The sequence below is a fragment of the Ammospiza caudacuta genome, chromosome 10 (assembly GCF_027887145.1).
Source record: "Ammospiza caudacuta isolate bAmmCau1 chromosome 10, bAmmCau1.pri, whole genome shotgun sequence".
Lineage (NCBI taxonomy): Eukaryota > Metazoa > Chordata > Aves > Passeriformes > Passerellidae > Ammospiza > Ammospiza caudacuta.
This window is the reverse complement of record NC_080602.1, coordinates 24,776,139-24,797,341: the sequence shown is the minus strand read 5'-3', so window position 1 is coordinate 24,797,341 and position 21,203 is coordinate 24,776,139. Positions and strand designations below refer to the sequence as shown.

Below are 21,203 nucleotides of genomic sequence, written 5' to 3'. Positions count from 1 at the left end.
AGACATACCTTGGTCAAGTGCCAGGCTCCAAGGACAATTATGATGCTGAAATTTCCACTTTCTGTGTTGCTTTATACTCTGCCTCTCCCACTACCTGTGGCACCCCACAACCACTGCTGCTCCCCACGTGCTGTGTGCAGTTGGAATAAGGAATATGCCATGTTCTGCCATCATTTCTATGATCAGCCTGAAAGAGGTGAATCTTTGCTGGAATGAAAAATTAGGTTCATTCTTTGAACCAAAATTAGCCCAACCTGAGAGCAAGGTATTTACAGACATTGAGTCCTTTTTCTTGGACAGTGCAGCCTTAAAAACATCAGACAGGAAGAAAGAGAAACATCTGCATTGATTTTCATTGTTTAATACTCAAGAGTGAAAAAGTGTAAAATCACAAAGCTTATACCACCACAAAAAACGCAGTTTCATTGCAAATGACCAGAACACAAGCTGCCTGCAAAGTTTCACACAGCTGACATCAACAAACCCAGGTTCAACATTCTGACCGTCTTTTGAAACACGTGCTGTTCACAAACACCAGCAGCACAGAGCTCTCGCTATCTCACACATCCTTCTTGATCTTCTATGCTCTATTTGCTTCCTAGACCAGTGGTTTACACATTTGAAAAAACAGTGCCCCACTTCTGGTCTATATCAGCATAGAAATACAGAGTTTTTACCCTCCCTAAAATGCTAATTACATTTTAAAAGCATTTTGTTTAATCCAAACTCAGCTGTAATGTTTTTATTTCTATTTAATAAAAAGCATAATATGAGTAAGCTTCAGAAGTGCATGCTGACTGAGGGTGTGTCACCAATCTGCTCAGCCACAGGATATAATTCGTGAGTGAGTTAGTACACCAGGGAGTAGGTTATGTTTGCTCTCATTAGTAATTCATGGACCTACAGCCCCAGTTCTGCACATGCAGCCACAAGGGGTGCTGGATATGTCTGTCCACCTAAATACACTCTGCTGTCTGAAGGCAGAATTATCCAAAAGTTACCATTATGTCTAAATGTCTCAGGTTAGTAAGAATTAAGTGGAAAATGGGTTGCTTATATTAAAACCTTTTTAAAACTTGAATTTTTATGTGTGAGGCAACTTTGTTTTCACAGGCTTTCTTAATGCAAAGGAACTGTGCCTGAAATGTTAAAATCTTTTTAAAGTCATGCTAATGCATATTTCCAGTACTCTGCAATAACCTAGCTTCCCAATAATTGAGTAAAATCCTGCTCTTAAATAAAGTTCACTGAACAAATTTTTCCTCCAGACTATCAAAACAGAAATGTATCTTGGCATAACCTACTGCATCTGACAGTGATGTGCAAAGGAATTTCTGAAGAGCTGTTGCTGCCTCAGTGGAAGCAACACTGATTTTTAATTTTTTAAAATCCTTCAATGCTAAGGGAACCTATATTTTATGAGTCACTTGCTCCTCACTGGTTTATTCCCTGACCTTACCTTATAATCCTCTCAGCAGGTAAAGATAAACAGAACAGTTTTGGCATCACTGTTCCTAAGGAGCACCTGAATCTGTCAAAGATTCCACAATGTATTCATAAATGGGCTTGGCATTGTAAGTAGCTTCTTGTTGGTTGCTAAATTTTCTGCAGATATTTTCTGCAGATATTCTTGTATCTGCTTTACAGAGAATGGTAAGTCTTGAATAAAATTCCAAGAAAACTTACTTCATTATTTTTACCTCTGTTGCTTACTACAGACCTGACTTCTTCCTTCATGCAGTTATTTGATACTTGAAGTACAGAATCTGATTACTGGCAGTATGGCACCTAGCTGGAAAATTCTGGCTTGTACATGATTATTAAACACAGAGATGTTGCCACCTTTAAAGTCATACAGTCAACTAAGGAAACAAAAATATAGGATGAGATTAGAAGTATTATAATAATTAACATCCTATTTATAAATAGAAGCACAGGCTCTTTTCTGAGCCTATAGGAATAGTTTTGAAAAAAATATTATCTATTACACAGTGAACAGTATAAATAAGCTTAGATTACATGCCTTGAGTGCTTCTACACAACTCAGTTTCCTATTCATTTTCCAGCTGTTGGTGGAACTTTCAATTTCGACAAATGATTCCAGACAAAATGAGGAAAACATTCAGAAAATTTTGCAGTGCAGACAAACCTCATGAGTTAATCTTTGGAACATTAATAGCTTTGTACAGTTTCAAACTTAGTAAAACTAAGGCACACATGGATTAAACTGTCCTATATCTGAAAGAGCAGGATATGTCAGTCAGCACGGAGCTTCTCAGCTTTGCATTTACATTCATAGTATAAAGCAGCAGTCAGCTTTGAGAAATCTACTTCTGTTAATAGTAAGGAATCTGAAAAGTGACTAGTCATGCCAGACTAAGATAGTCTAACTGGATTCTAGGATGGATCAGCACACACAAAACTGGGCTTACATAACCACAGGAAGAAAATCTGGGAGTCAGCGCTGGCTGGGCTGGCACTGCTCAGCCTCCCCAGCCAGGTGTGTGTCTGCTCTGCAGAGGTGGGCACAGTGAGTGAGTGTGTGCTTGTGTTTGTGAGTGTGTGTGTGCAGAAACAGCAGCTTCTCACCTCTGTTTGTTACTTCCATACGTGTCCAGTATGGTATTCCTTACCTCAGTGACAATATTTTGGCTGCTATTTTTGTTACTGCCAGCACTGCCCAGGTCAGGCCAGCCAGTGGTGCTGTGCTGGCTTCCAAGCTGAACTTATAAAGTCACTGAATTATAAAGTGAAATTATGTCCTTCATTCAACCAATGTGCAATTCAAGTGAAATTAGCTTATTTGCAAACGATTTAAGTAGAAGGCAACTTTGGCCTAAGGCACATGTTACATTCAGAGGAAAAAAAAAAGGAAGAAAAACAAATTCAAATCTCAGGTTGGGTTTGCAGGGGGAGTGATTGAAAAGGACATCTTGTTTGTAAACAAAGGATTATCTGGGAATGAGCTGACACACAATGATCATAAGTGTCATCAATGTCATTTGTAAAAGTTTCCTTCTAACAGGACACATATCAGCTAATTTCACTGTGTTAGGAAATTAGGCACTATGTAGTCATGTTTGACTCTTCACACTTGCCTTTAGCAATACCTAGTATCAGGTAACCCATGAACTGCAAAGGAAGTTGAGGTTACTAATGTACACAGCCACTGATTCTGTAAGGAGTTCTCCTTACCTCAGTGGGAACACCATCCAGTCTAGTTTTTAAATTTGTTTTCATTTTAGAGATATATTATTAAATATACTATTGTCTAACCATAAAATTCACTATTTCTCACCTGGAATACTGTGAGAAATTCTTACCTCAGTGTTACCTCTTTCTTTTTGCACTGCATTCAAGCTATAAAAATAATGTCACTTTTGTCAAGTCTTGCTATGCTTAGTTTGATCCTACAGGATCATATTTAATTTTATAGCTGTAATAACTGTCTCTTATAATGTATATATTAGGTATTGCATATAACTACACAGAAATGGAACTGAAAATCAGCTACTACCACTCAGTCTCATATTCTGTTAAATTTGTGGTCAGTAGCTTGAGATTCAAATCAAATTGCATAGTAATATTGTAGTAACCAAGTACAATACAGTATTAAGAAAAAATTAATTTGAAAAGTCCTATGCAAGCACACATTTAATAGTTGGTGTGCTATAAAACAAACAGAAAAACAGAATCCTTTGAGTTCCCCAGTAGCAAATTCCTGTTACTATGGGTGGAAAAATCTGAAAATACTAGACACAGAACTCTGAGGAAAAATATTAAGAGTATGATCTCTCCCAAAAATAAAATTTGCAATAAAATAAAATAAAATGTGCTGAATAGAGGCTTAAATTCAACACTTCTCAGTCCAGCATTAATAATCTAAATAGTTTGAGTGTTTGCCCATCCCTTTTTTTCTCTTAAAAAAAAAGGATAATATAAAATAGGTATAAACAAACTGCTATGTAGGCTTCATCAGAGAGTCCTTTCAGAACCACTGTCCATCATTATCATTCTCCTCATCATCTTCCTCCTCATGGTCCAAGTAGACAAAAGCGACTTTCTTCTCTTCAGAAGTATCCGACCTTTGTCCGACCGTTCTTTGCAACTGCACAGTTTGATCAAAATATGACTGTTCCACCACCTTTTCCCCCTGATCTTGGGAAAAGCTGGAGAGAACATAGCCACTTCTTGTGCTTTCATTTCCTGCAAGCTGGTTGCTTTCAACAATGACCTGTGGCTGACCAGCAGAAGGCTCTTGGTTGATGGACACCAGCCTTGCCCCTTGCTGTTCTGCAGATGTTCCACCCATATTGGAAACATCCATTTGGAAAGTGTAAGCTGTTTCCCTGGAGCCTACTTTAACATGCTTCACAGAGCTGCTGCTCTCAGATGACTCTGCTATTTGTGAAAGATCTTCCACCACTCCAGCAATGGGTCCTGAGAAGATGATTTCCTCAGCATGAGTTCCTGCAGGACTTACTTTAACGCGCCTGAAGGCTCTTGAGCCTCCTGAAAGGGTCTGGTCTTCCAGTTCAGTGATTTCTGTGTGCTCAGAGGCAGGCCCCTGGTAGATGATCTCTTCAGCTGTCATAAAGCCCTGGGGACCCATCTGGACTTGTCTGACTGAACTTTCTGCCTGTGAGAAGTCCCTTGTGCTGCTGACCTCCACTTTACCAGAGATGGGCCCTTCAAAGATAACGTGCTCAGTGTGAACCTCTTTTGGGCCCAGCCTGAAGTGCCTCATTGATCTGCTGACATCCACAGCCCCTTCAGCCTGGGAAAAGCCATCTGAGCTATTGAGTGCCACAGAGTCCAAACCCGACCCCTCAAAAGACACTCCTTCAGTCATTTGTCTTGATCCTACCGTGACACGTCTTGTGGTCCTGCTGAAGTCTGTGGAGACCTTCTGAGAAAGATTTCCAGAATCCATCTCTTCTACAACTGTAGTAATAGGGCCTGTAAAAATGACTTGTTCTGTGGTTTGGATTTCATTGGGGCCCAGTTTGAAGTGCTTCACAGACTGGCTGAATTCTGACAGCCCCTCTCTCTGAACGAGATCTTCTGAGGCACTGAGCTCCAGCGTTTCAGAACCCGGCCCTTCATACAGGACCTGCTCAAAGCCCTGGACTTCTGCTGGGCCAACCTTGACACGCCTCTGGGACTTGCTCTCATCAGCTGAGTGTGATGAGTGAGAGGCCTCTCCATAATCTGCGGTTTCCGAAACTGAACCGTCATAAACGACCCTTTCAGTGGTGTGATAGCCAGTGCCACCACTGCGCCTCGTCGTGGAGGAGCTGTAGATCTCCTGGTCAGCAAAAGGAGTGTATTTGTCACTCTGGGAAGAAACTTCCACACTGCTCCTATCTGAGCTCTCTTTCTTCAGGGAGTGTAATGTTGCCTTCTCCTTCTCGCTTGTGATTACTTCACCAAGCCGATCTACATCAAATTCATCAGCATTAAGGGTCTGGGACAGATTGACTTCAGCAACAATGGTCACTGAGCCCCCCTCCTCCTTCTGATCAACTTTTTTGATATCAAATGCCAAGTTACTAGCATCCACTTTGCTGTCTTTTGTTAATGCAGAGAGCTCCTCTTTCACACTTTCTGGGAGACTGCCCTCCAACTGCTCCAAAGCTTCCTTCAACTGATGTTTAGGATCTTTTGTTTCCTTGGATAAAAGCCCTTTTATTGAAGTCTGAAATTCATGGGGAATTTTAATTTCTTTTTCAATGACAATGGATTCAACATGGGATCTTTCACCCTCAGGAGGATGCTCTTTTAAAATATGGGCACTTGCTTCCTCCCCCACCACTTTGTAGGTATCTTCTGGAGACCTCGCACCTTCCTCTCTCTTACTTTGTGTGCCTTGCAAAAATTCATCTTGCCAAGAATATTTAATAGTTGATTCTTCTTCAATATGAATTTGCCCATAGACTGAGTCATCATCTTTTTCATTAATAATAGGATGCTCATCAGGAACAGATACAAAATATTTCTGTTCAATAGGTGAGTCATCTTCCTCAGTTACTTCTTCCACATGAGTGAAGCTCTCATGGCGCGGTTTCTTCTTTTTGACATCTTCATACGTGAAGGTGACATTTTGTTCCTCCTCACCATAACGCCTCTCCCTCTCAGGGAATGAATCTTCCACTTCTTCTACTTGGAAAGGCGTTGAAAAATCACTCCTTTCATCAATGGTGTAATCCAGTGGCTCCTCTACAATCTCCACATTCACAGACACGTTCCTTCCGCTCTCGCTTCCTTTCAGGCCATGATGGACAATATCTTCTATCTCCTCTTTGGATGGAGTTCCCTCAACACCCTCTCGAATCACTTTTCTAACATCCTGGTTTGATAGATGTCCTAAGTCACCTTCATCAGAAATGGCTATGTCTTCTTGAACTTGAGACTGCACTGTGAACTCAGTCTTTATTTTCCCTTCATCTTCTTGTTCTTTCTTATCAAAATAAGTCACTTTGGTGTCTGTTGACATCTGTGAACTAGAAGAGTGTGTGAAACTTTTAAGAATGTCAGCAACAATATTCTCTGCTATGCTTTCAGTTGGCAGAGCTCCCATTTTATGGCTCCCATCCCTAATTTGCTCTTGATCTTCCACACTGGACTCTGCTTCTGAAATCCTCACTTGGCGAATTTCAGCAGACTGAGTTGCATGTTCATCTGTTTCTCTTCCTATTGAAGTTTTAACACCTTGTACCCTTATTTCTTTATTTCTCTGAGGCTCTTTGTCAGGAACAGGCCTTTCAATGGTGATTGGTATCTCAATGACATCTTTGCTTCTTGATTCTGAGGTCACAGTTGCATCTTTTTTGGTTGCTTCCCTTTTCAAAGTTCTTGCAGCAGAAATATCACTGTCTATTACCTTCTGGCTAATTTCCTCATGGATATATTTTTTCTGCTCAGTCTTCCTCCCAAAATCAACAGTTTCTTCTATAAAGGATTTCTCATCAGTTTTCTTTTTCTCATCCTTTGTTTGTTTATCCAGCTTATCTTTTTCTTTCAGCAGAGATGCCTTCTCATCGGTTGGTTTGCTGCCTCCTCTTTTGTCTTTTAGTGTGGTCCGAGTTTCAATTATAGTTTCTTCATATTTAGATGGTTTTGCATTGGTAATAAGCTCATAAGCTGGAAATCTAGTGAAGCCTGGTTTACTTCTTTCAGCATCAGGCTTGTGGTCCTTGTCTGATCTTTCAGCATGTGTTGATTCTTTTGAAAAAGATACTGTGGATGAAGTTGTAACTTCTGTTTTCTTCCTTTCTGGAATCCTCTTGTGCTGCATTTCAGTGCTTCTCCAGCTACTGTAGTCTGGAGTAAATGTTCTTAGCTCTTTGTGGTCTGTTACAATTCTTTCATCCTTTGTGACAGTCGTAGAAGGGCGATATGTTGAACCAAGCAGGTCCCTTCCAAAAGTTCTTCCCCCCGTTGTTGTGTGTGATCCAGACAGTGTGGAGTGGGCTGAGTAATGTGCAGAGCTGCTCATATTTGTCACTGGCATTCTGTGCCTCGTGTCAGTGATCCTGGGAGCTGGTGAAGTTTTACTTCTATTACTTTCTTGATAAGTAGAATAAATATCAGTGTAGTTTGTATACAAAGTGTTTATAAGATCTGCAAAGAGAGCAAAGGTGACCAAGCATTAAAATAATGGTTTGTATTTAAAATATCATCAAATAGAGGGCATGAACTATGAAAACATGCACTATATTTTATGAAAGAAATGATGTCTTCATTTTCAGTGGAGCTTTGTACAGGCATTCCTGTAGGTTTTGCTTGTTAATTAAGTCTCTGCATAAATTACATTAAAGCTGAAAGCAAAGCTTTTTCTCAAGTTGCAAGATCTTGCTAATTTTACCTGTTGTGCACTACTGGGTATTGTGGCATTTATTGAGGAATTATACTTTTTATATGTATACTGACGTTCATTTACAACTTCTTATTAAATAATGTATGCTGGTATCACAGGCTGGGTTTTTTACTTCATTACTGAAGTTTCTTAGTTCCTATTGACATTTAAGGGCACACTCCCACCACCTACTAGAAACTGCCAACACAAATACAACCCTTCATAGCCTCACAGTAAAGAACAACAAGGGAGAGAAACAAAGAACCTTTTAGGATCTGTCTGTAGAAATTAATACAATGTTCCAGAATATCTGACAGGTAAGACCAACCAGTACTGCACCACACACATCTCTCACTCCTAAAAAGCTACCACATCTTCTCTGACTTTTGGTAGTGTCTCCTGTATTATTTCTGTAATTCCTTCCCTGTTCTGTGAATATGCTGAGCACTGTCTGCAGAAGTACTGGCTAGTCCAGATCCAAACTCTGCTGTCCAGATGAAGACACAATGTTCATAATTTAACAGCACAGGCAGATCTCTGTGAGCATTTCAGCCTGAGCCTCTTGCTCACAGAGCCTTCAAATGTCTTCTGGGACTACAGTAATGACCCCACATTGTTAAACTCCTGAGTATTATCCAGATTAACTCTGTTATTAATTGCAATGTCCACAGCAGTCACAGTGAAGGTCTATCTTATCTAAAACCCTTTTTGCAGGGACCAAAAGTAGATACACAGGGAAGAGTATAAGAACAGGGCAAGTAAATAGTGATACTTCCCTTGTATACTCTCACAGCCTCCAGAGATTTGCAGCTCCTAAGATAGAAATGGTATCTTTATGTTTAGTAAGTCTTTGATTTGTCTTTCATTACTCTGCTAAGATATCTCTTTAAACCCACATGAACTTTTTAACACTCACAATGCCTCAGGATGATGAACTCCTTATTTTTAACTACATGTTCTGTTAAACACCTCTTGCTTTATACTTCAGAACTCTTTTAAGACCTATGGACATCCAAAAGTTCTTTAGAGCTACAAAACATCACTCCCTATGTCCTCCACTCAAGCCATGATTTTATAAGGTATCTCACATAGAAGAGCAATATGTTGATTTAAAATATTAACACTCAAAACAAATTCAATATTCACTTTGCAATACACCCATAAAAATATACATCAGGAAGAGTATAACATAATGATTTCCAGTTGTATTTAATTCAAAATTAGTTTTAAAATATTCATATTTTACCTTGAGGCAATTTCCCTGCATACTCTTCTCTCCATATAATCCATGGCTTGCACTCCCCTTCTAACAAAGCTCTGCAAAACACAAAGGGCATTTCATTAAAATATTGGGAACAATAAGCATAATATTTTACATTTATAAGTCTTAGGAATTGAAACAGTTATCCTGTAGGAGCAACCTGGAATAGTGGAATGTGACAACAAGTCCCATCCAACCTGGCCTGGAACACTTCCAGGGATGAGGCAGCCACAGTTTCTCTGGGCAAGATGTTTTACAAAAAAAAAAAGTCAAAATGAAAAAAAAAATGACAGCAACCTTCCTGTTCGTAAAAGAGTAGTAAAGGTGGTGTTGAAGTGTGATATGAGGGAACTGTTACAGGAGGATTTGCAAGTTGTATCATTGTGAAATGAAAAATGAAGGAAAGGATAACTGCTGCTATCAAACACAGTGCTGGAGGAAACAATTTACAGTGTTAAATTAACTATTCCTAGTTCCTATTCCACTGGAAATCAGCACATCACACATTTCACAAAAAAGGAGTGGGGAAATACTCTCTGTCAGAAACTGCTTGGTCTCCTTTAATGCCCCCTCTGTGTGTCCCTGTCCCTTTTGGCAGTGACACTCCAACAGCTCCCACACTTCCAGGAAGCGCCAGGGCAGCAGCCTGGAAATGCTACATCAGGTCATGCCCTGTGCAAGGCAAGGCTGCAGGCAGCACAGGAACGTGGTGGGTTTATGCTGCTCCTACCAGCCAGCTACAGCATTTCTGGGCTTGGGAATGCCAGATGTTCTGCACTGATAAGACACAGCTGCAACATCAAAGCTGGCAGGAGTAAGGCTGGAGGACTGTGATAGCCAAGGGTTCTGCGTCCCCAGGGCAGGAGCTGAATGCCACTCAGGACTGGGGTACAAACACCTCTGCTGGACGTTTAGGTCAAAACTAACAAAGCAGGTGTTTTAACATCACTTGTATATTTCACAGTTCCCATGACCGATCACTTTGGCACCAGCAAAATATCATTAGCAAGGTTTTCTTAGCCTTGATGCATTTGTCTAGATCCAGAAGAAAACTGGGTTAGAACCACCTAAAACAGGCTCAGATGGGCATCTTTCCTTTTATTTTTTGAGTTGAAAACATCCATAGTAAAAGTAATTTATCTTTCTCCAAGCTGAGAGAAGCTTCATGGGAATTAGATCCCTTCAACACATGTAATGCTCCCAAGACCAAACATCTGATCTGATGGAGCCAGCGAGTGCCAAACAAATTTCTCTGACAGACCTGCCAGAGAAGCTGGCGGTGACGCTGCAGAAACACATCCAGGAGCTGGCAGGGAAAGTGTTAACCATGACGAAGGAAAGCAGGAATGTGGGGAGTTTGACTAAGGATTTCTGGCTGCTGTTAAAACAACAGTTGTTCAGTTGCTGCAGCAACCTATGAGGTCACTAAAAATAAGTTCCAGGAGGTAACTGTATATGGCAAAGGGCAGCAGCCCACAGAAAAGTTGGATCTGAAGTGCTACTACTGAAAGTGAAAGGCAAAGCTTCCTCAAACTTCTGTAAAACTGGACAGAGAATCAGTATTTTACTGGGCACTTCATAATATGTATGACCTCATGCTTATCAGAAACCAAGAAAATGTTAAACTGAGCTTGGCTTACTAAACTGGCATGAGAAAGAGCAGTGTACTGTACTGAGCCAGCAAACGCAGCTTGTGCTGCTCAGTTTGACCATAGCTTGAGTTTATGCAAGTCATTTTGCTTCTCTATTCCTCTGCATCCTTTCCTAATAATAATCTCTTGGTGGTAAGGCCTGCTTTTAAACTTAAACTGCCCAAAGAATTAATGTCAACTGTATGAACTTTTAAGTAGTCATAGTAATAATAAAAAAAAAAACATTGCCCCAAGCAGCACTCTTCTAAAAAAAATTAACCATGTCAGCTACTTCCTGGAAATCAGGTCCCAAATGACATATACTCCTATTTTGTTGACACTTAATTTAAGTGTTACCAGAAAATAATCCAACTGCACCGTTAGCTCATCTCATTATTAATGGCATTTATCTAAAGTTAGCAGGGACATGCTCGTCAGCCTGTGCTGGATGACAACAGAAACAACCAGTCCATGAGAGCAGGAGGAGGAGATAAAGTGGTTGGGGTCGGGAGAGAGAACAAAAGGATGCAGTGCAAATTTTATTATGGGCATTCAGGACAGTAATGACTTAATTTCAGCTACAGACACCCAAAATCTCAGATGAGGCAGTTGGCCAGCAAGGCATAAAAACTCATCCTCTCTGTCCTGGGTATCTGCTAAAGAGTTAGAAAACATCCCCACCTCTCCAGGAAGGGGATCAAGGCCATTCCACATCCTTTTTCCATCCTCCCAGGATAGGAGGACAAGGAGTGTGAACAACAGCAGGTAACTGCATGTTAAATTCCCCAGGTGTTGCAAACTCAGTATGTTCTCAAAATGAAACCCATACAGGAGTGGAACCTATTGGATGGTACAAGTTATGAAGAGGAAGAAATGAGACTGACTGAAAAAGCTGTGGTGAGTGGCTCAGAGGAGCTTAATGCTGGTGATAATTCTGTGAGAGGAAGGCATGGAAAGGGTCAGAAGTGTTGATGGAGGAACACAAGCCAAAGTTCACCTGGCAAGCGTGTTCAGAGATCCTAACAATGACCATGGGAATAAAGCTGTGTAGCCTTTGGTGCTTCAGAATGCAGGGTGGTAACCTGAACAGAACATTTGTATGACACTGGAATTTCAAACTGAAATATTTTACCCTTCAACAACATATTCTAGAGAGGACAGAAAAGCTCCTGAACCTATTGGTACAGGCTCTAGGCAGCCTCTGCTATATGAAGAGAAGTTTCTGCTAGCTAAGGAGAAAGGTCTGAGAAAAATTCAGATTCTAGGCAGGTTTTCTATCTCCTTTTAAAATCAAGATTTTTACAGGATGACTAATTCACCACTTCTCTCTGGAAATAAAACCTAAGCATAGTTAAGTAGCTGTGGTTTTGAAGGGTTCCAAGGACACAGAACAAAACTGTGAGACACTTGATAAATATTTACTTCAACAGTGAGAAAAGTGCTTAAGAATGAATATTCCCATGAGGTGTAACTCCACAAAGCCACATATTTCTCTTCCTAAGTGAATCTCGGCTCCCAGAGCAGGAAGGGTGAGCAGAGTCAGAGAGGAAATACACTTGGACCTTAAGGAAGGGTGTTCCTTGCAGCAGTGATCCTTCTTCCCACTCCAGGAGCAATGGTGACTAATGGAAAGAACTGACCTTGTAACAGAACTGGAGGAGTTGTGAAACAAAGAGAAAACACAGGGTGGGAGGCAAAAAGGCTCCAAGACCAGCTACCACACCCACAACCTATAGGGCCAGGAGGAAAGGAAATGCCAGGGCCTTGGTGGGCCCATGGAAAGTTCAGGATGTTGGACTGAGTGTGAATTGGTGGCTTTTGTTTCCAGTCTGCAAAAGCCAGGGTATATGGCAGCATCCTCTGTGAAAACCAACTGAAGCTGTGCTCACATGCCCTTCTTTCCACGGGTAAAAAGACGTGGGAGAGGAACAGGATTTGAAAAAGCACATGAGTGAGCTGTCCAGAATTCTCCTACTTGACCTTACTGACTGGGTGTCCTCCCACAGCAGGGCTGACAGAGACACACAAGAAGGAATGATCTATTTTCTTGAATAAAGGGGGAAAAAGAAGAGGAGGAATAGGTAAAACTGCATAAATGTAAAACCACAAAACAATAGCTTTTCAGCTTCTGATATTTTAAAAGAAATTTGTTTGCTGGCATTTGGAAGTTTTTTTTATCTGTAGCAAGGCCCATTCTCTTATTCTTATCCCAAGTTCAGTGGGCAGATGCTCATTTTTCCATTGACATCTGCCTTGCCAAGGCCATCAGTGACCCAAGCTGCACTCACATCCATCAGATGAAGAAACCCTATTGATTAAGGAGCTTCTTAACTGGACAACAAACACACTGCAGGTGATGCTGAATTGTTGTCCTTTCTATAACCAGGGCAGGGAATCCTTAGACAAGCCAATAATACTCAGATAATCAGTGATACAACTCTGGAGAAATTCCAGAATTTCATGGGCTTACAAGGTTTTCAAACAACTGAATATCTGGGCATTATCATTCCTAGTTCTGGATGAATACTAATCATCCAAACAACTCTGATAATTCTGTTTTGCAGATGAATAAACCAAGGGAGAAAGTTTAACGACAGCAGTGAAAGTCAACAACAGAGCTGGGATTAAAATCAGAAGAATCATGTTTTTTAGCAAAGTTAACAGAATTAACACACACAGATAAGGATCACAGCTGGCTACCACTTCCACAGTAATGCTCCAGACACTGCTGGCTTTCAAAGGATCACAGGGGTCCCCAAACATCAAGCAACACACTGCTGCTTATCAAGTGACTGCAGATTACTTGTCCCCCACTGTCTGTGATTTTATCTCCTCCAGAAACCAGCCCTGGTCTGTGCCTCCTTGCAGACAAGGCTTCTTGAACAGACTGTTGGTGCTCTTTCATGGAGACATTCCCTGCTCACTACTCCTTATCAAGCTACTCAGAAGTTATTTCAAGTTTCCCATATTTTCAGTTATGCAACTGAAATTAAATTTCAAATGCATCAGTGGATTGACAGTCCACACACCTCACCCATAACTCAGCTGGTGCTCTCTTTATCCAGACTTACTGGTTCACACTCAGGACACAGCATTAATGCTTTAGGACACAGAAGCATGTATTATATTTGACTGGAAATACCCCATCTATTTACACAGGTTGAATATTAATAATGCATCCAGTGTAATGACAGAGGCAGTCTCCTTAAAAAAATACAGAAGTAGCCTGACAATAAATTTTCACAAATTATCCCTTTCCTCAGTAATAATTGCACATCCCTCTATATTTGAAGATCAGTATCTCAATGAAATTTGTTGAAAATATTGTGCTATTTGTAGAAATAACACATCATCTTTACAAGAAGGAAGGGTCTTCCTCCAGTTCATCAGTTTTGGTTTATTTAGGACTTTTTTTCATTCCAAATCAGTTTTGTGCCATGTACATCATGATTCTTGGATTTTCAACCCCATAACTATTTAGTGGCTAGAGAGAGGCACAGTCCTGAAGATTCATTAGCAGGAATGTTGTTTGCTCTTATCTCCCACTTGATCTAAACATGTTTTTATAACAAATCAAGGATGGAGAAAGCCAGGACTTAATCAAACAGACTTTTCTGTTATCTTCCCACTATCCTACAACTGCAACAAGGATGGGGAACTCACTGCTTACATCAGTGCTGCAGGTGGTCACTAATTAACATATTTAAACAATGACATGTGCCATGTAAGTTGATGGCAACTACATAACCTCAAGTTTTACTGATTGCAATTTAGGAATATTGTCTTCTCAGCTTGAAACCAAATATTGCCCCCAAAATCCCCACCAATCTGATATCCATTCTACCAGGACTAAGAAGGTTTCTTACATACCATGATATTTGTACCAATTTAATAGGATTCCTATGAATTATAATGGCTGTAGAGCCTTGAGACTCCCAAAGTCACTGTTTGTATTTTAAATGCTGGAAAGGGGATGAATGGGGCTCCCATATCTATAAAAAGGGATTTAAATTATACTCTGTCTAGAGAATAGAGTGTGACCACAAATCTTACCTGTAGGTTTCAATTTCAAGGATGAGGCCTGCTTTCACCTGCAGGAGTTCTTGGTAGTCCCTCAGGTAATCTGTGATGGACATGGTCAGGAACTGCTTCTCTTCTTCCAGGGCATCAATTATTCTCTGAAAAGAAACAAATTATTTTTAGTTTTGAAAGAACATAAAATATGTAAACTTCAATGCCTTAAAACATAAAAATTTTAATTTAAAAAAAAAAACTTTTACAAAAGTACATCAGTGCTCTATCACTTCAAAAACCAAACGAAATCAGCTCCATGACCTCCCCATATACAAGCTGGAATACTTTGTTCCTGAAGCAACTTTTATGCCAAGTTCATTTTATTCCTTACTAAGCTGGTTAAATTATTTCAGTTAAACCCATTCAGATTCCTTGTGCAAAAGTTATTAAGCACACATAGCAAGGAAAATACACTTATTCATAAGACTTATATGTGACTCATTTGGTCATTTTAAGACACACTTAAATCACACTTGAGATCAGAAATTTCAGCAATTGCTTTGCCATGAGAACCTTATCAGTATTTTCAGCTCCACAGATGTCTGGTTTCAAACCAGTTTTGGAATTTGAGCATCTGAAGATACTCACAGTGCCCACAAGGTAAGAGATGAACCTCCAGTGATTCCTTCAAGTTTTCTGCAGTATTTGGACAGCTGCTTTGAGGCCCATTCAGCCTCAAATCTCTAACCTTGCTAACTAACATGCTATAGATTGCAATTTGTTCTGGGGGCTGGGAAGACAAATTAAATATCAACAAAGGCCCAATTCTGTTTTGTTCACATCACGCAGCACTATGCCGGAACTCTGAAATGTCATTTACAGAGCAAAACCTCATGTACAACACTAAACAGGAATTCACAACAGTGTATTTTAGATTTCATCCTGAAAACTGCTTTGCAATCAAACTGGAAAATCAAGGCACTGATGGTTTAGTTTTAAAAAATTCAAAATATATCACTTATAGGCAGCAAGTGCTCCAGTATCACAGTATGAGCAACAGCATAAAAATGAAGATACAGCAGGGGACTCTGCTGTTAATGCCAGCATGATGTGCTAGGCAGAAGTAAGAACTAAGAATATAAAGTGCTGGCATGTCAAACATTAATAGCTTTGGGTTTTTTAAGTAAAACTAAAAAGAAAGCTCTATGAAGGAAGCTGCCTATATTTGCCTATACACGTGGGTACAGTTCTCTATATAACACATGAATTTCTTCATTTGCCTTTGCAGCTCTTGCTAAATGATTACACTGATGTTTCCCCTGACATGACAATCCTTGTCTACAGTCTTCAGTGTACTTAAAACTCCCTTTTTATGGCAGAAGACAAATCACATCTGTGCATCTGAAAGAGCACCAAAACCCCCCAAAATCCTCCTGCAGACCCAGGGGAGGCACCATCCCATGGCCAGGCAGACCTTCAGCACCTCTGAGGGAACAATCCTCTCAAGAACAGCACAGACACAAAGGAAAACCCCGAGGTGAGAAGGGAAGAAAAGTAGAAGTGCTGTTTTTTAAAAGGAAAAGGCTACCCAGCAAGAATGGCCAGGGTGCAACAGAACCAGGAGTCAGCAGAAGGTGCAGAAGAAAACCAATCCCTAAGAGCTTGTACAAAAGTTAAACAATTCAGATGTTTCTTGCCTCCACAATTAAACACAGAATAACCTATACATGTGCAGAGCTTTAAAATGCAGTCCCAGAAGAATCCATACAGGAAATTTCTACACTGGACTACAGACTGTGGGGAGCTCTGAAAGACAGGGGCCGTTCAAACCCATCCAACAACACAGGAGCTTCAGTCCCTCACCCCCAAGTTCTCCAGTCTGGGTTTGAAAATCCACCTGGATTCTGCTCATGGGGCTGGAGAGCACTGGGGATCCAAGAGCTGGAGTTCATGATTACCATAAGGGGCCACACAGCCCAGCCAGCTGTGCAGCAGTTCCAAAGGAATTAATTCCAGTGGGAGCAGACACTCTATAGATTGGGTGGCAGACAGCCAGACACCCAGCCCTCCATCCCTGATGCTCAAACATAAAGCAGAAGACAACTGGCCTCAGGTCCTGTCTCCAAGCACACCAAAAAGCACAGGAACCGATCCATCAAAGTCCGGCAGACTGCGAGCCAACAAACCCATTTTGCAAAAGGTAACCTCTGCTTGGCAGATCTGGTGTTTTCTTCACACAGGACTCTCTTGGAAAGATCTGCTTCCCAGCCACATCAATCACAGCCCCCAAATGCCTGTGACGTCCTGCTAGGACTAAGTAAAGGAATAGAAACTGTTTTCTCACCCTTCATGTGCTCCTTTCCAGGCAGCACTGGGAAATTTTAGAAGGGCAGCAGGGGGGAAAGAATTTACTTGGGTTGTCCAAGCTGTACCTACTGAGGGAATAGAGGATTCCAGGCCCCAGCCCTTTCCATCTGGAACTATTTACTGATCCCATGGCTCATTCATGGCTCAGCAGGGGAGGAACTCACCCTGCACTTGCCTGGCTTGAAACTGCTACACAGAGAAAGGCACATGACATATCAACATTAAATGTGCATTTGACAAGATGTTTTCTCCTTCTCCTGAGCTCACAGCCCTGACACAGGAACTGATCTTAAACCCACTCTTATCAGTTAAAAATATCTGCCTCGTTTCAGAGCAGCAGGATGGGCCATGGATGGTTTTACATCCAAATAATTCAGAGTTTTCAAACCACCAGGAGTTTTTGCATCAGTATTCTCATGGCACACAGCTAAAATTATAGAAGGAAGAGACCTACTGAGTTCATCCCTTTAGCACTCAGAACCAGTGAAAATTTTCCAGTGTATGATTTACTGCCTGTCTGGTTCAGCTGCATTATAACTCCAAATACTTTTTTCTATTTAACACTGCTGAAAGCTTCAGTGAGGATAAGGGCAGTTCAGGAGGCAAAGATGAACATATAAGGCAACTGGATGATATATGGAAAATATGAATAAATCTAATTGCCATTGCAGCTGCAATGAACAATAATAACTTGACTTTAATCTGTACATACATATCATTTCTACATGACACTCTACAATAAATAAGCATGGAATTGATGCTTTTTAAAGAGCAGTTTAAAACCCATGCTGAACATACTTCAACCAGTAAGTGAAAGGAGTGAGAAAAAAAAGCTTTGATCCCAAGAACGGAACCTGAAACAGCTGCTCCTACGCATTCCATAATTTTTCTTCCTGGATGTGAGCAAAAGATTTTATTTCTCATGTACAGCAGACTGGCAACTGCAAAAAGGCATTTCTCATTAAACCCAAACACAACATCCTTCAGAATTAATAAACCCTATGACATATTTGAATATACATCTAGATAATATTTAATTTCTGGTGAAAATGGTCAGATATTTTCAACACACTTTTTTCTTCTTGTTGTATTACTAAGATTTGAAATGATTTTTCCTGTAAAATCTAAAGATGCCAAACATTCATGAAAGTACCAGAGAAGTCTGTGATGTTGGTGTCAAAACAACAATCCATTTTGGAGCATTGCATCAGGATCATTCAAAGGCATCCATTGATTTTCATTATTTGACTTCTGCAATAGATTGCTGTCATCTACAATGGGTTTCTCCAGTTGCTCTTTCAAAGAAAAGTCTTTAAAAGTACAACCAGATATAAAGATAACTGATTTAAAAACACCTTCCCGAGCTGAAAAAGTTAAATAAAAGCCATTCTCACTGACTGTAGTAGAAAAACTTGTGGCATGGACAGCAAGCTATACAAAATGCTCTGTTTACTCCATATTTAGACATTTTCAGTTTGAGCAATGATGACTCTCATTATAAACCCCTAATAAAAATTACAGACAGCAAGAAGGTCATGTTTTGGAAATCTAAGAAACTTTAAATATAAAATAGAAAAAATGAAGAGCTTTATTTCTTCTTTACATTTTCAGCAGGTTTTGTCTGTTGGATAGATTTAATTAATGAGGGATTTACATATGTCATCCTACAGCTTTGGGAATGTTTACATATGCGACTGTCAGAATGAATTGTCCTGTCAAAAACGGGAAAAAAATTATTTAAAAGTAAAGAGCCTTTCCAATTACTTCTTACATACCTAATCTGTCTCAGTTCACAGCATCTGCAAACTATGCAGCTTCCAAACAATCCAGCACAGTACAAAAACCAGACACACACAGAGCCACAGGTCCCAGTCCCTTCCCAGCTGCCAACATCTCCATAATCTGCACAAAGCTGGGCAAACACGGGGTTCGGGCACACACCGAGCTCCAGCAGGGTGTTAATAAAGGGTTTAACAATGAACAAAAGAAATGTTGCCCTCAGGAAATGGATGGATGGGCTGCATGATCTAATATGTGCTCTCCCCTGGGAGCTGGATGAGCGGATACTCCGCTGTTCCGGCAGGAGCTGATCCCCTCCCACACACACGGGGGATCACACATCACACCGAGCACCATCCTGACACAAACAAACCCTCAGCTGCACACGCTCTAACCCTGTTTGACACCTCTAATATCCACCTCCAGCATCTTCTCTCCTTTACACAAAGTTTTCTTAACTACGCTGGGGACCACAAGCTTTTCCCGAGGCTCAAGGCACACTGGAACGGGTGTAAAACAGGAAGAAATTCCGGATTATTTCTGTGATGGGCACAGGCCACCCTGAAGCCTCAGGGCCGTGTCCCGCGGTTCACTTGCTCCCAGGGACCGCTCCGTGTCCCAAGCGCTCCTGCCAACCCCGCCAGGAGCCTGCCAGGCCGTGTGCCTGCTCCATGCTCTTGGCCACCTGCCGAGGGCAGGGTGGGAAGGGAGCACCTGTCACCAGGATGATGTCCTCAGGGTCACTGTCTCCCTTCTGAGTCACACCCAGCTCTCCCCAAACCCCTCAGGGGCTCTGAGGGACTCCCTGCCCCACACTGAGAAGGGCCCAAGCTCCCGCTGGGCCACCTCCTCCTCCAGCCTGGGGAGATCCCACTGCCAGGAGGGAAAGCGGGGTGGGAAAGCCCGGATCACACCGAGCGAGAGCGGCTTTAGCAGCTCCCGGAGCAGAGCGAGGAGGAGGGACGGGAAAGTCGGGCTCACATCGCGCCATGGACCAGAACTGAAGGGAAAACGCGACTGACAGGAGTGTCAGGGGAAGCGGGACAGTCCCGGCAGCGGGGCCCATGTGCCACCCACCTGGTACTCCTCCAGCTCGGCGCCGTGGCGGTCCTGCAGGGCCAGCATCTCCTGCTCCAGCCGCTCCCGCAGCGCGACCAGCTCCTCGCCCTGGCGGTGCAGATCCTCCAGGTGCTGCCGGCACTGCCGGCTCTCCTCCCGCAGCAGCTCCAGGTTCTCCCGGCTGCGCTGCGCCTCCTGCTCCTGCAGCACCTGGATCTGCTCCTGGTAGCGCAGCAGGGTCTCCCGGCAGCTCTGGTTGAGCAGCATCTCGTAGGTCTCCTCCAGCTCCTCCAGGCTCAGCCCGGCCAAGGGGGGCGGCAGGGCGGCCAGGTTCAGCCGCAGCTCCCGCATCTCCACAGCCTCCCGCCGCTGCCGCTCCGCCATGTGCCCGTGCTCGGCCTGCAGCTCCAGCAGCAGCTCCTCCAGGGCCACACACTCGCCCCGCAGCCGCTCCAGCAGCGCCCGCTGCCCGGCCAACTCGGGCTCCAGGCGCCGCCGCATCCCCAGCACCTCCGCGCCCAGCGCCCGCAGCTCCTCCAGCTCCCGCCGCAGCCCGTCCCGCTCCAGCTCCGCTTCCAGCTTCGCCCGGGTCAGCTCCTCCAGCTGCATCCGCAGCCACGCCAGCTCCTGCTCGGGCACCTGGAGCCCGATCAGCTCCTGCTCCCGCAGCTCCGCCAGCTCCTGCGCCAGAAAGCGGTTCTCCTCCTCCAGCTCCCGCACGCGGGTCACGAAGACCCGCAGGCGGGAGTTGAGCTCCTGCAGCTCCCTCTTCTCGTCCCATCCCGCTTCCCAGCGCCGCCACATCTTGCCGGGCCGCGGGGTCGGGGCGCGGTGGCCCCGGGGCTGCGGGCGCTGCGCGGCTGCGGCGGGAGCTGCGGGGTGTGCGCGGCACGGGGACCGGCCCCGCCCCTCAGCCCCGGCCCTCAGCCCTGGCCCCGCCCCCGGACGCTCGGCCCCGCCCCTGGCCCCGCCCCTCTGCGCCGTGGCGCCCCCTGCCGGCTGCTGGCGGCTCCCGCCACATTCCTGGGCGGGAATCTGAGCCCGGTTTAAAGAGCAAAGCCCGGCTTAAGGACCAGAGCCCGGCTTAAGGAGCAAGTCCTGTTCGGGGAGCGAAGCCTTGTTCAGAGAGCAAAGCCCTTCTAAGGGAGCAAAGTCGGGCTCAGGAAGCAAAGTCGAGCTCAGGAAGCAAGGCCAGGCTTGGGAAGTAAAGTCAAGCTGAGGGAGCCAAATCCTG

General features: G+C 43.0%; 1 protein-coding gene across 1 annotated transcript; it reads right to left on the bottom strand.

The window, feature by feature from the left end:
* Positions 1-345: 345 nt before the first annotated feature.
* SYNM (synemin) lies at positions 346-20,774 on the bottom strand. The gene is made up of 4 exons (XM_058811736.1): positions 19,988-20,774; positions 14,804-14,928; positions 9,105-9,175; positions 346-7,623 (listed from the first exon to the last, which is right to left on the bottom strand). Exons 1-4 carry the CDS (start codon positions 20,771-20,773, stop codon positions 3,989-3,991), a joined length of 4,617 nt encoding a protein of 1,538 aa, XP_058667719.1. The 5' UTR covers position 20,774; the 3' UTR covers positions 346-3,988.
* Between the last annotated feature and the right edge of the window lie 429 nt (positions 20,775-21,203).

Bases quoted from the DNA above. Each gene is read 5' to 3' on its own strand.
- SYNM (XM_058811736.1), bottom strand. From the start codon at position 20,773: ATGTGGCGGCGCTGGGAAGCGGGATGGGACGAGAAGAGGGAGCTGCAG. The intron at 14,929-19,987 runs GTGGGTGGCACA...GTTTCTTTTCAG, and splicing joins CCGAGCTGGAGGAGTACCAG to AGAATAATTGATGCCCTGGA. The intron at 7,624-9,104 runs GTAAAATATGAA...CTCTCTTTGCAG, and splicing joins TGCAGGGAAATTGCCTCAAG to ATCTTATAAACACTTTGTAT.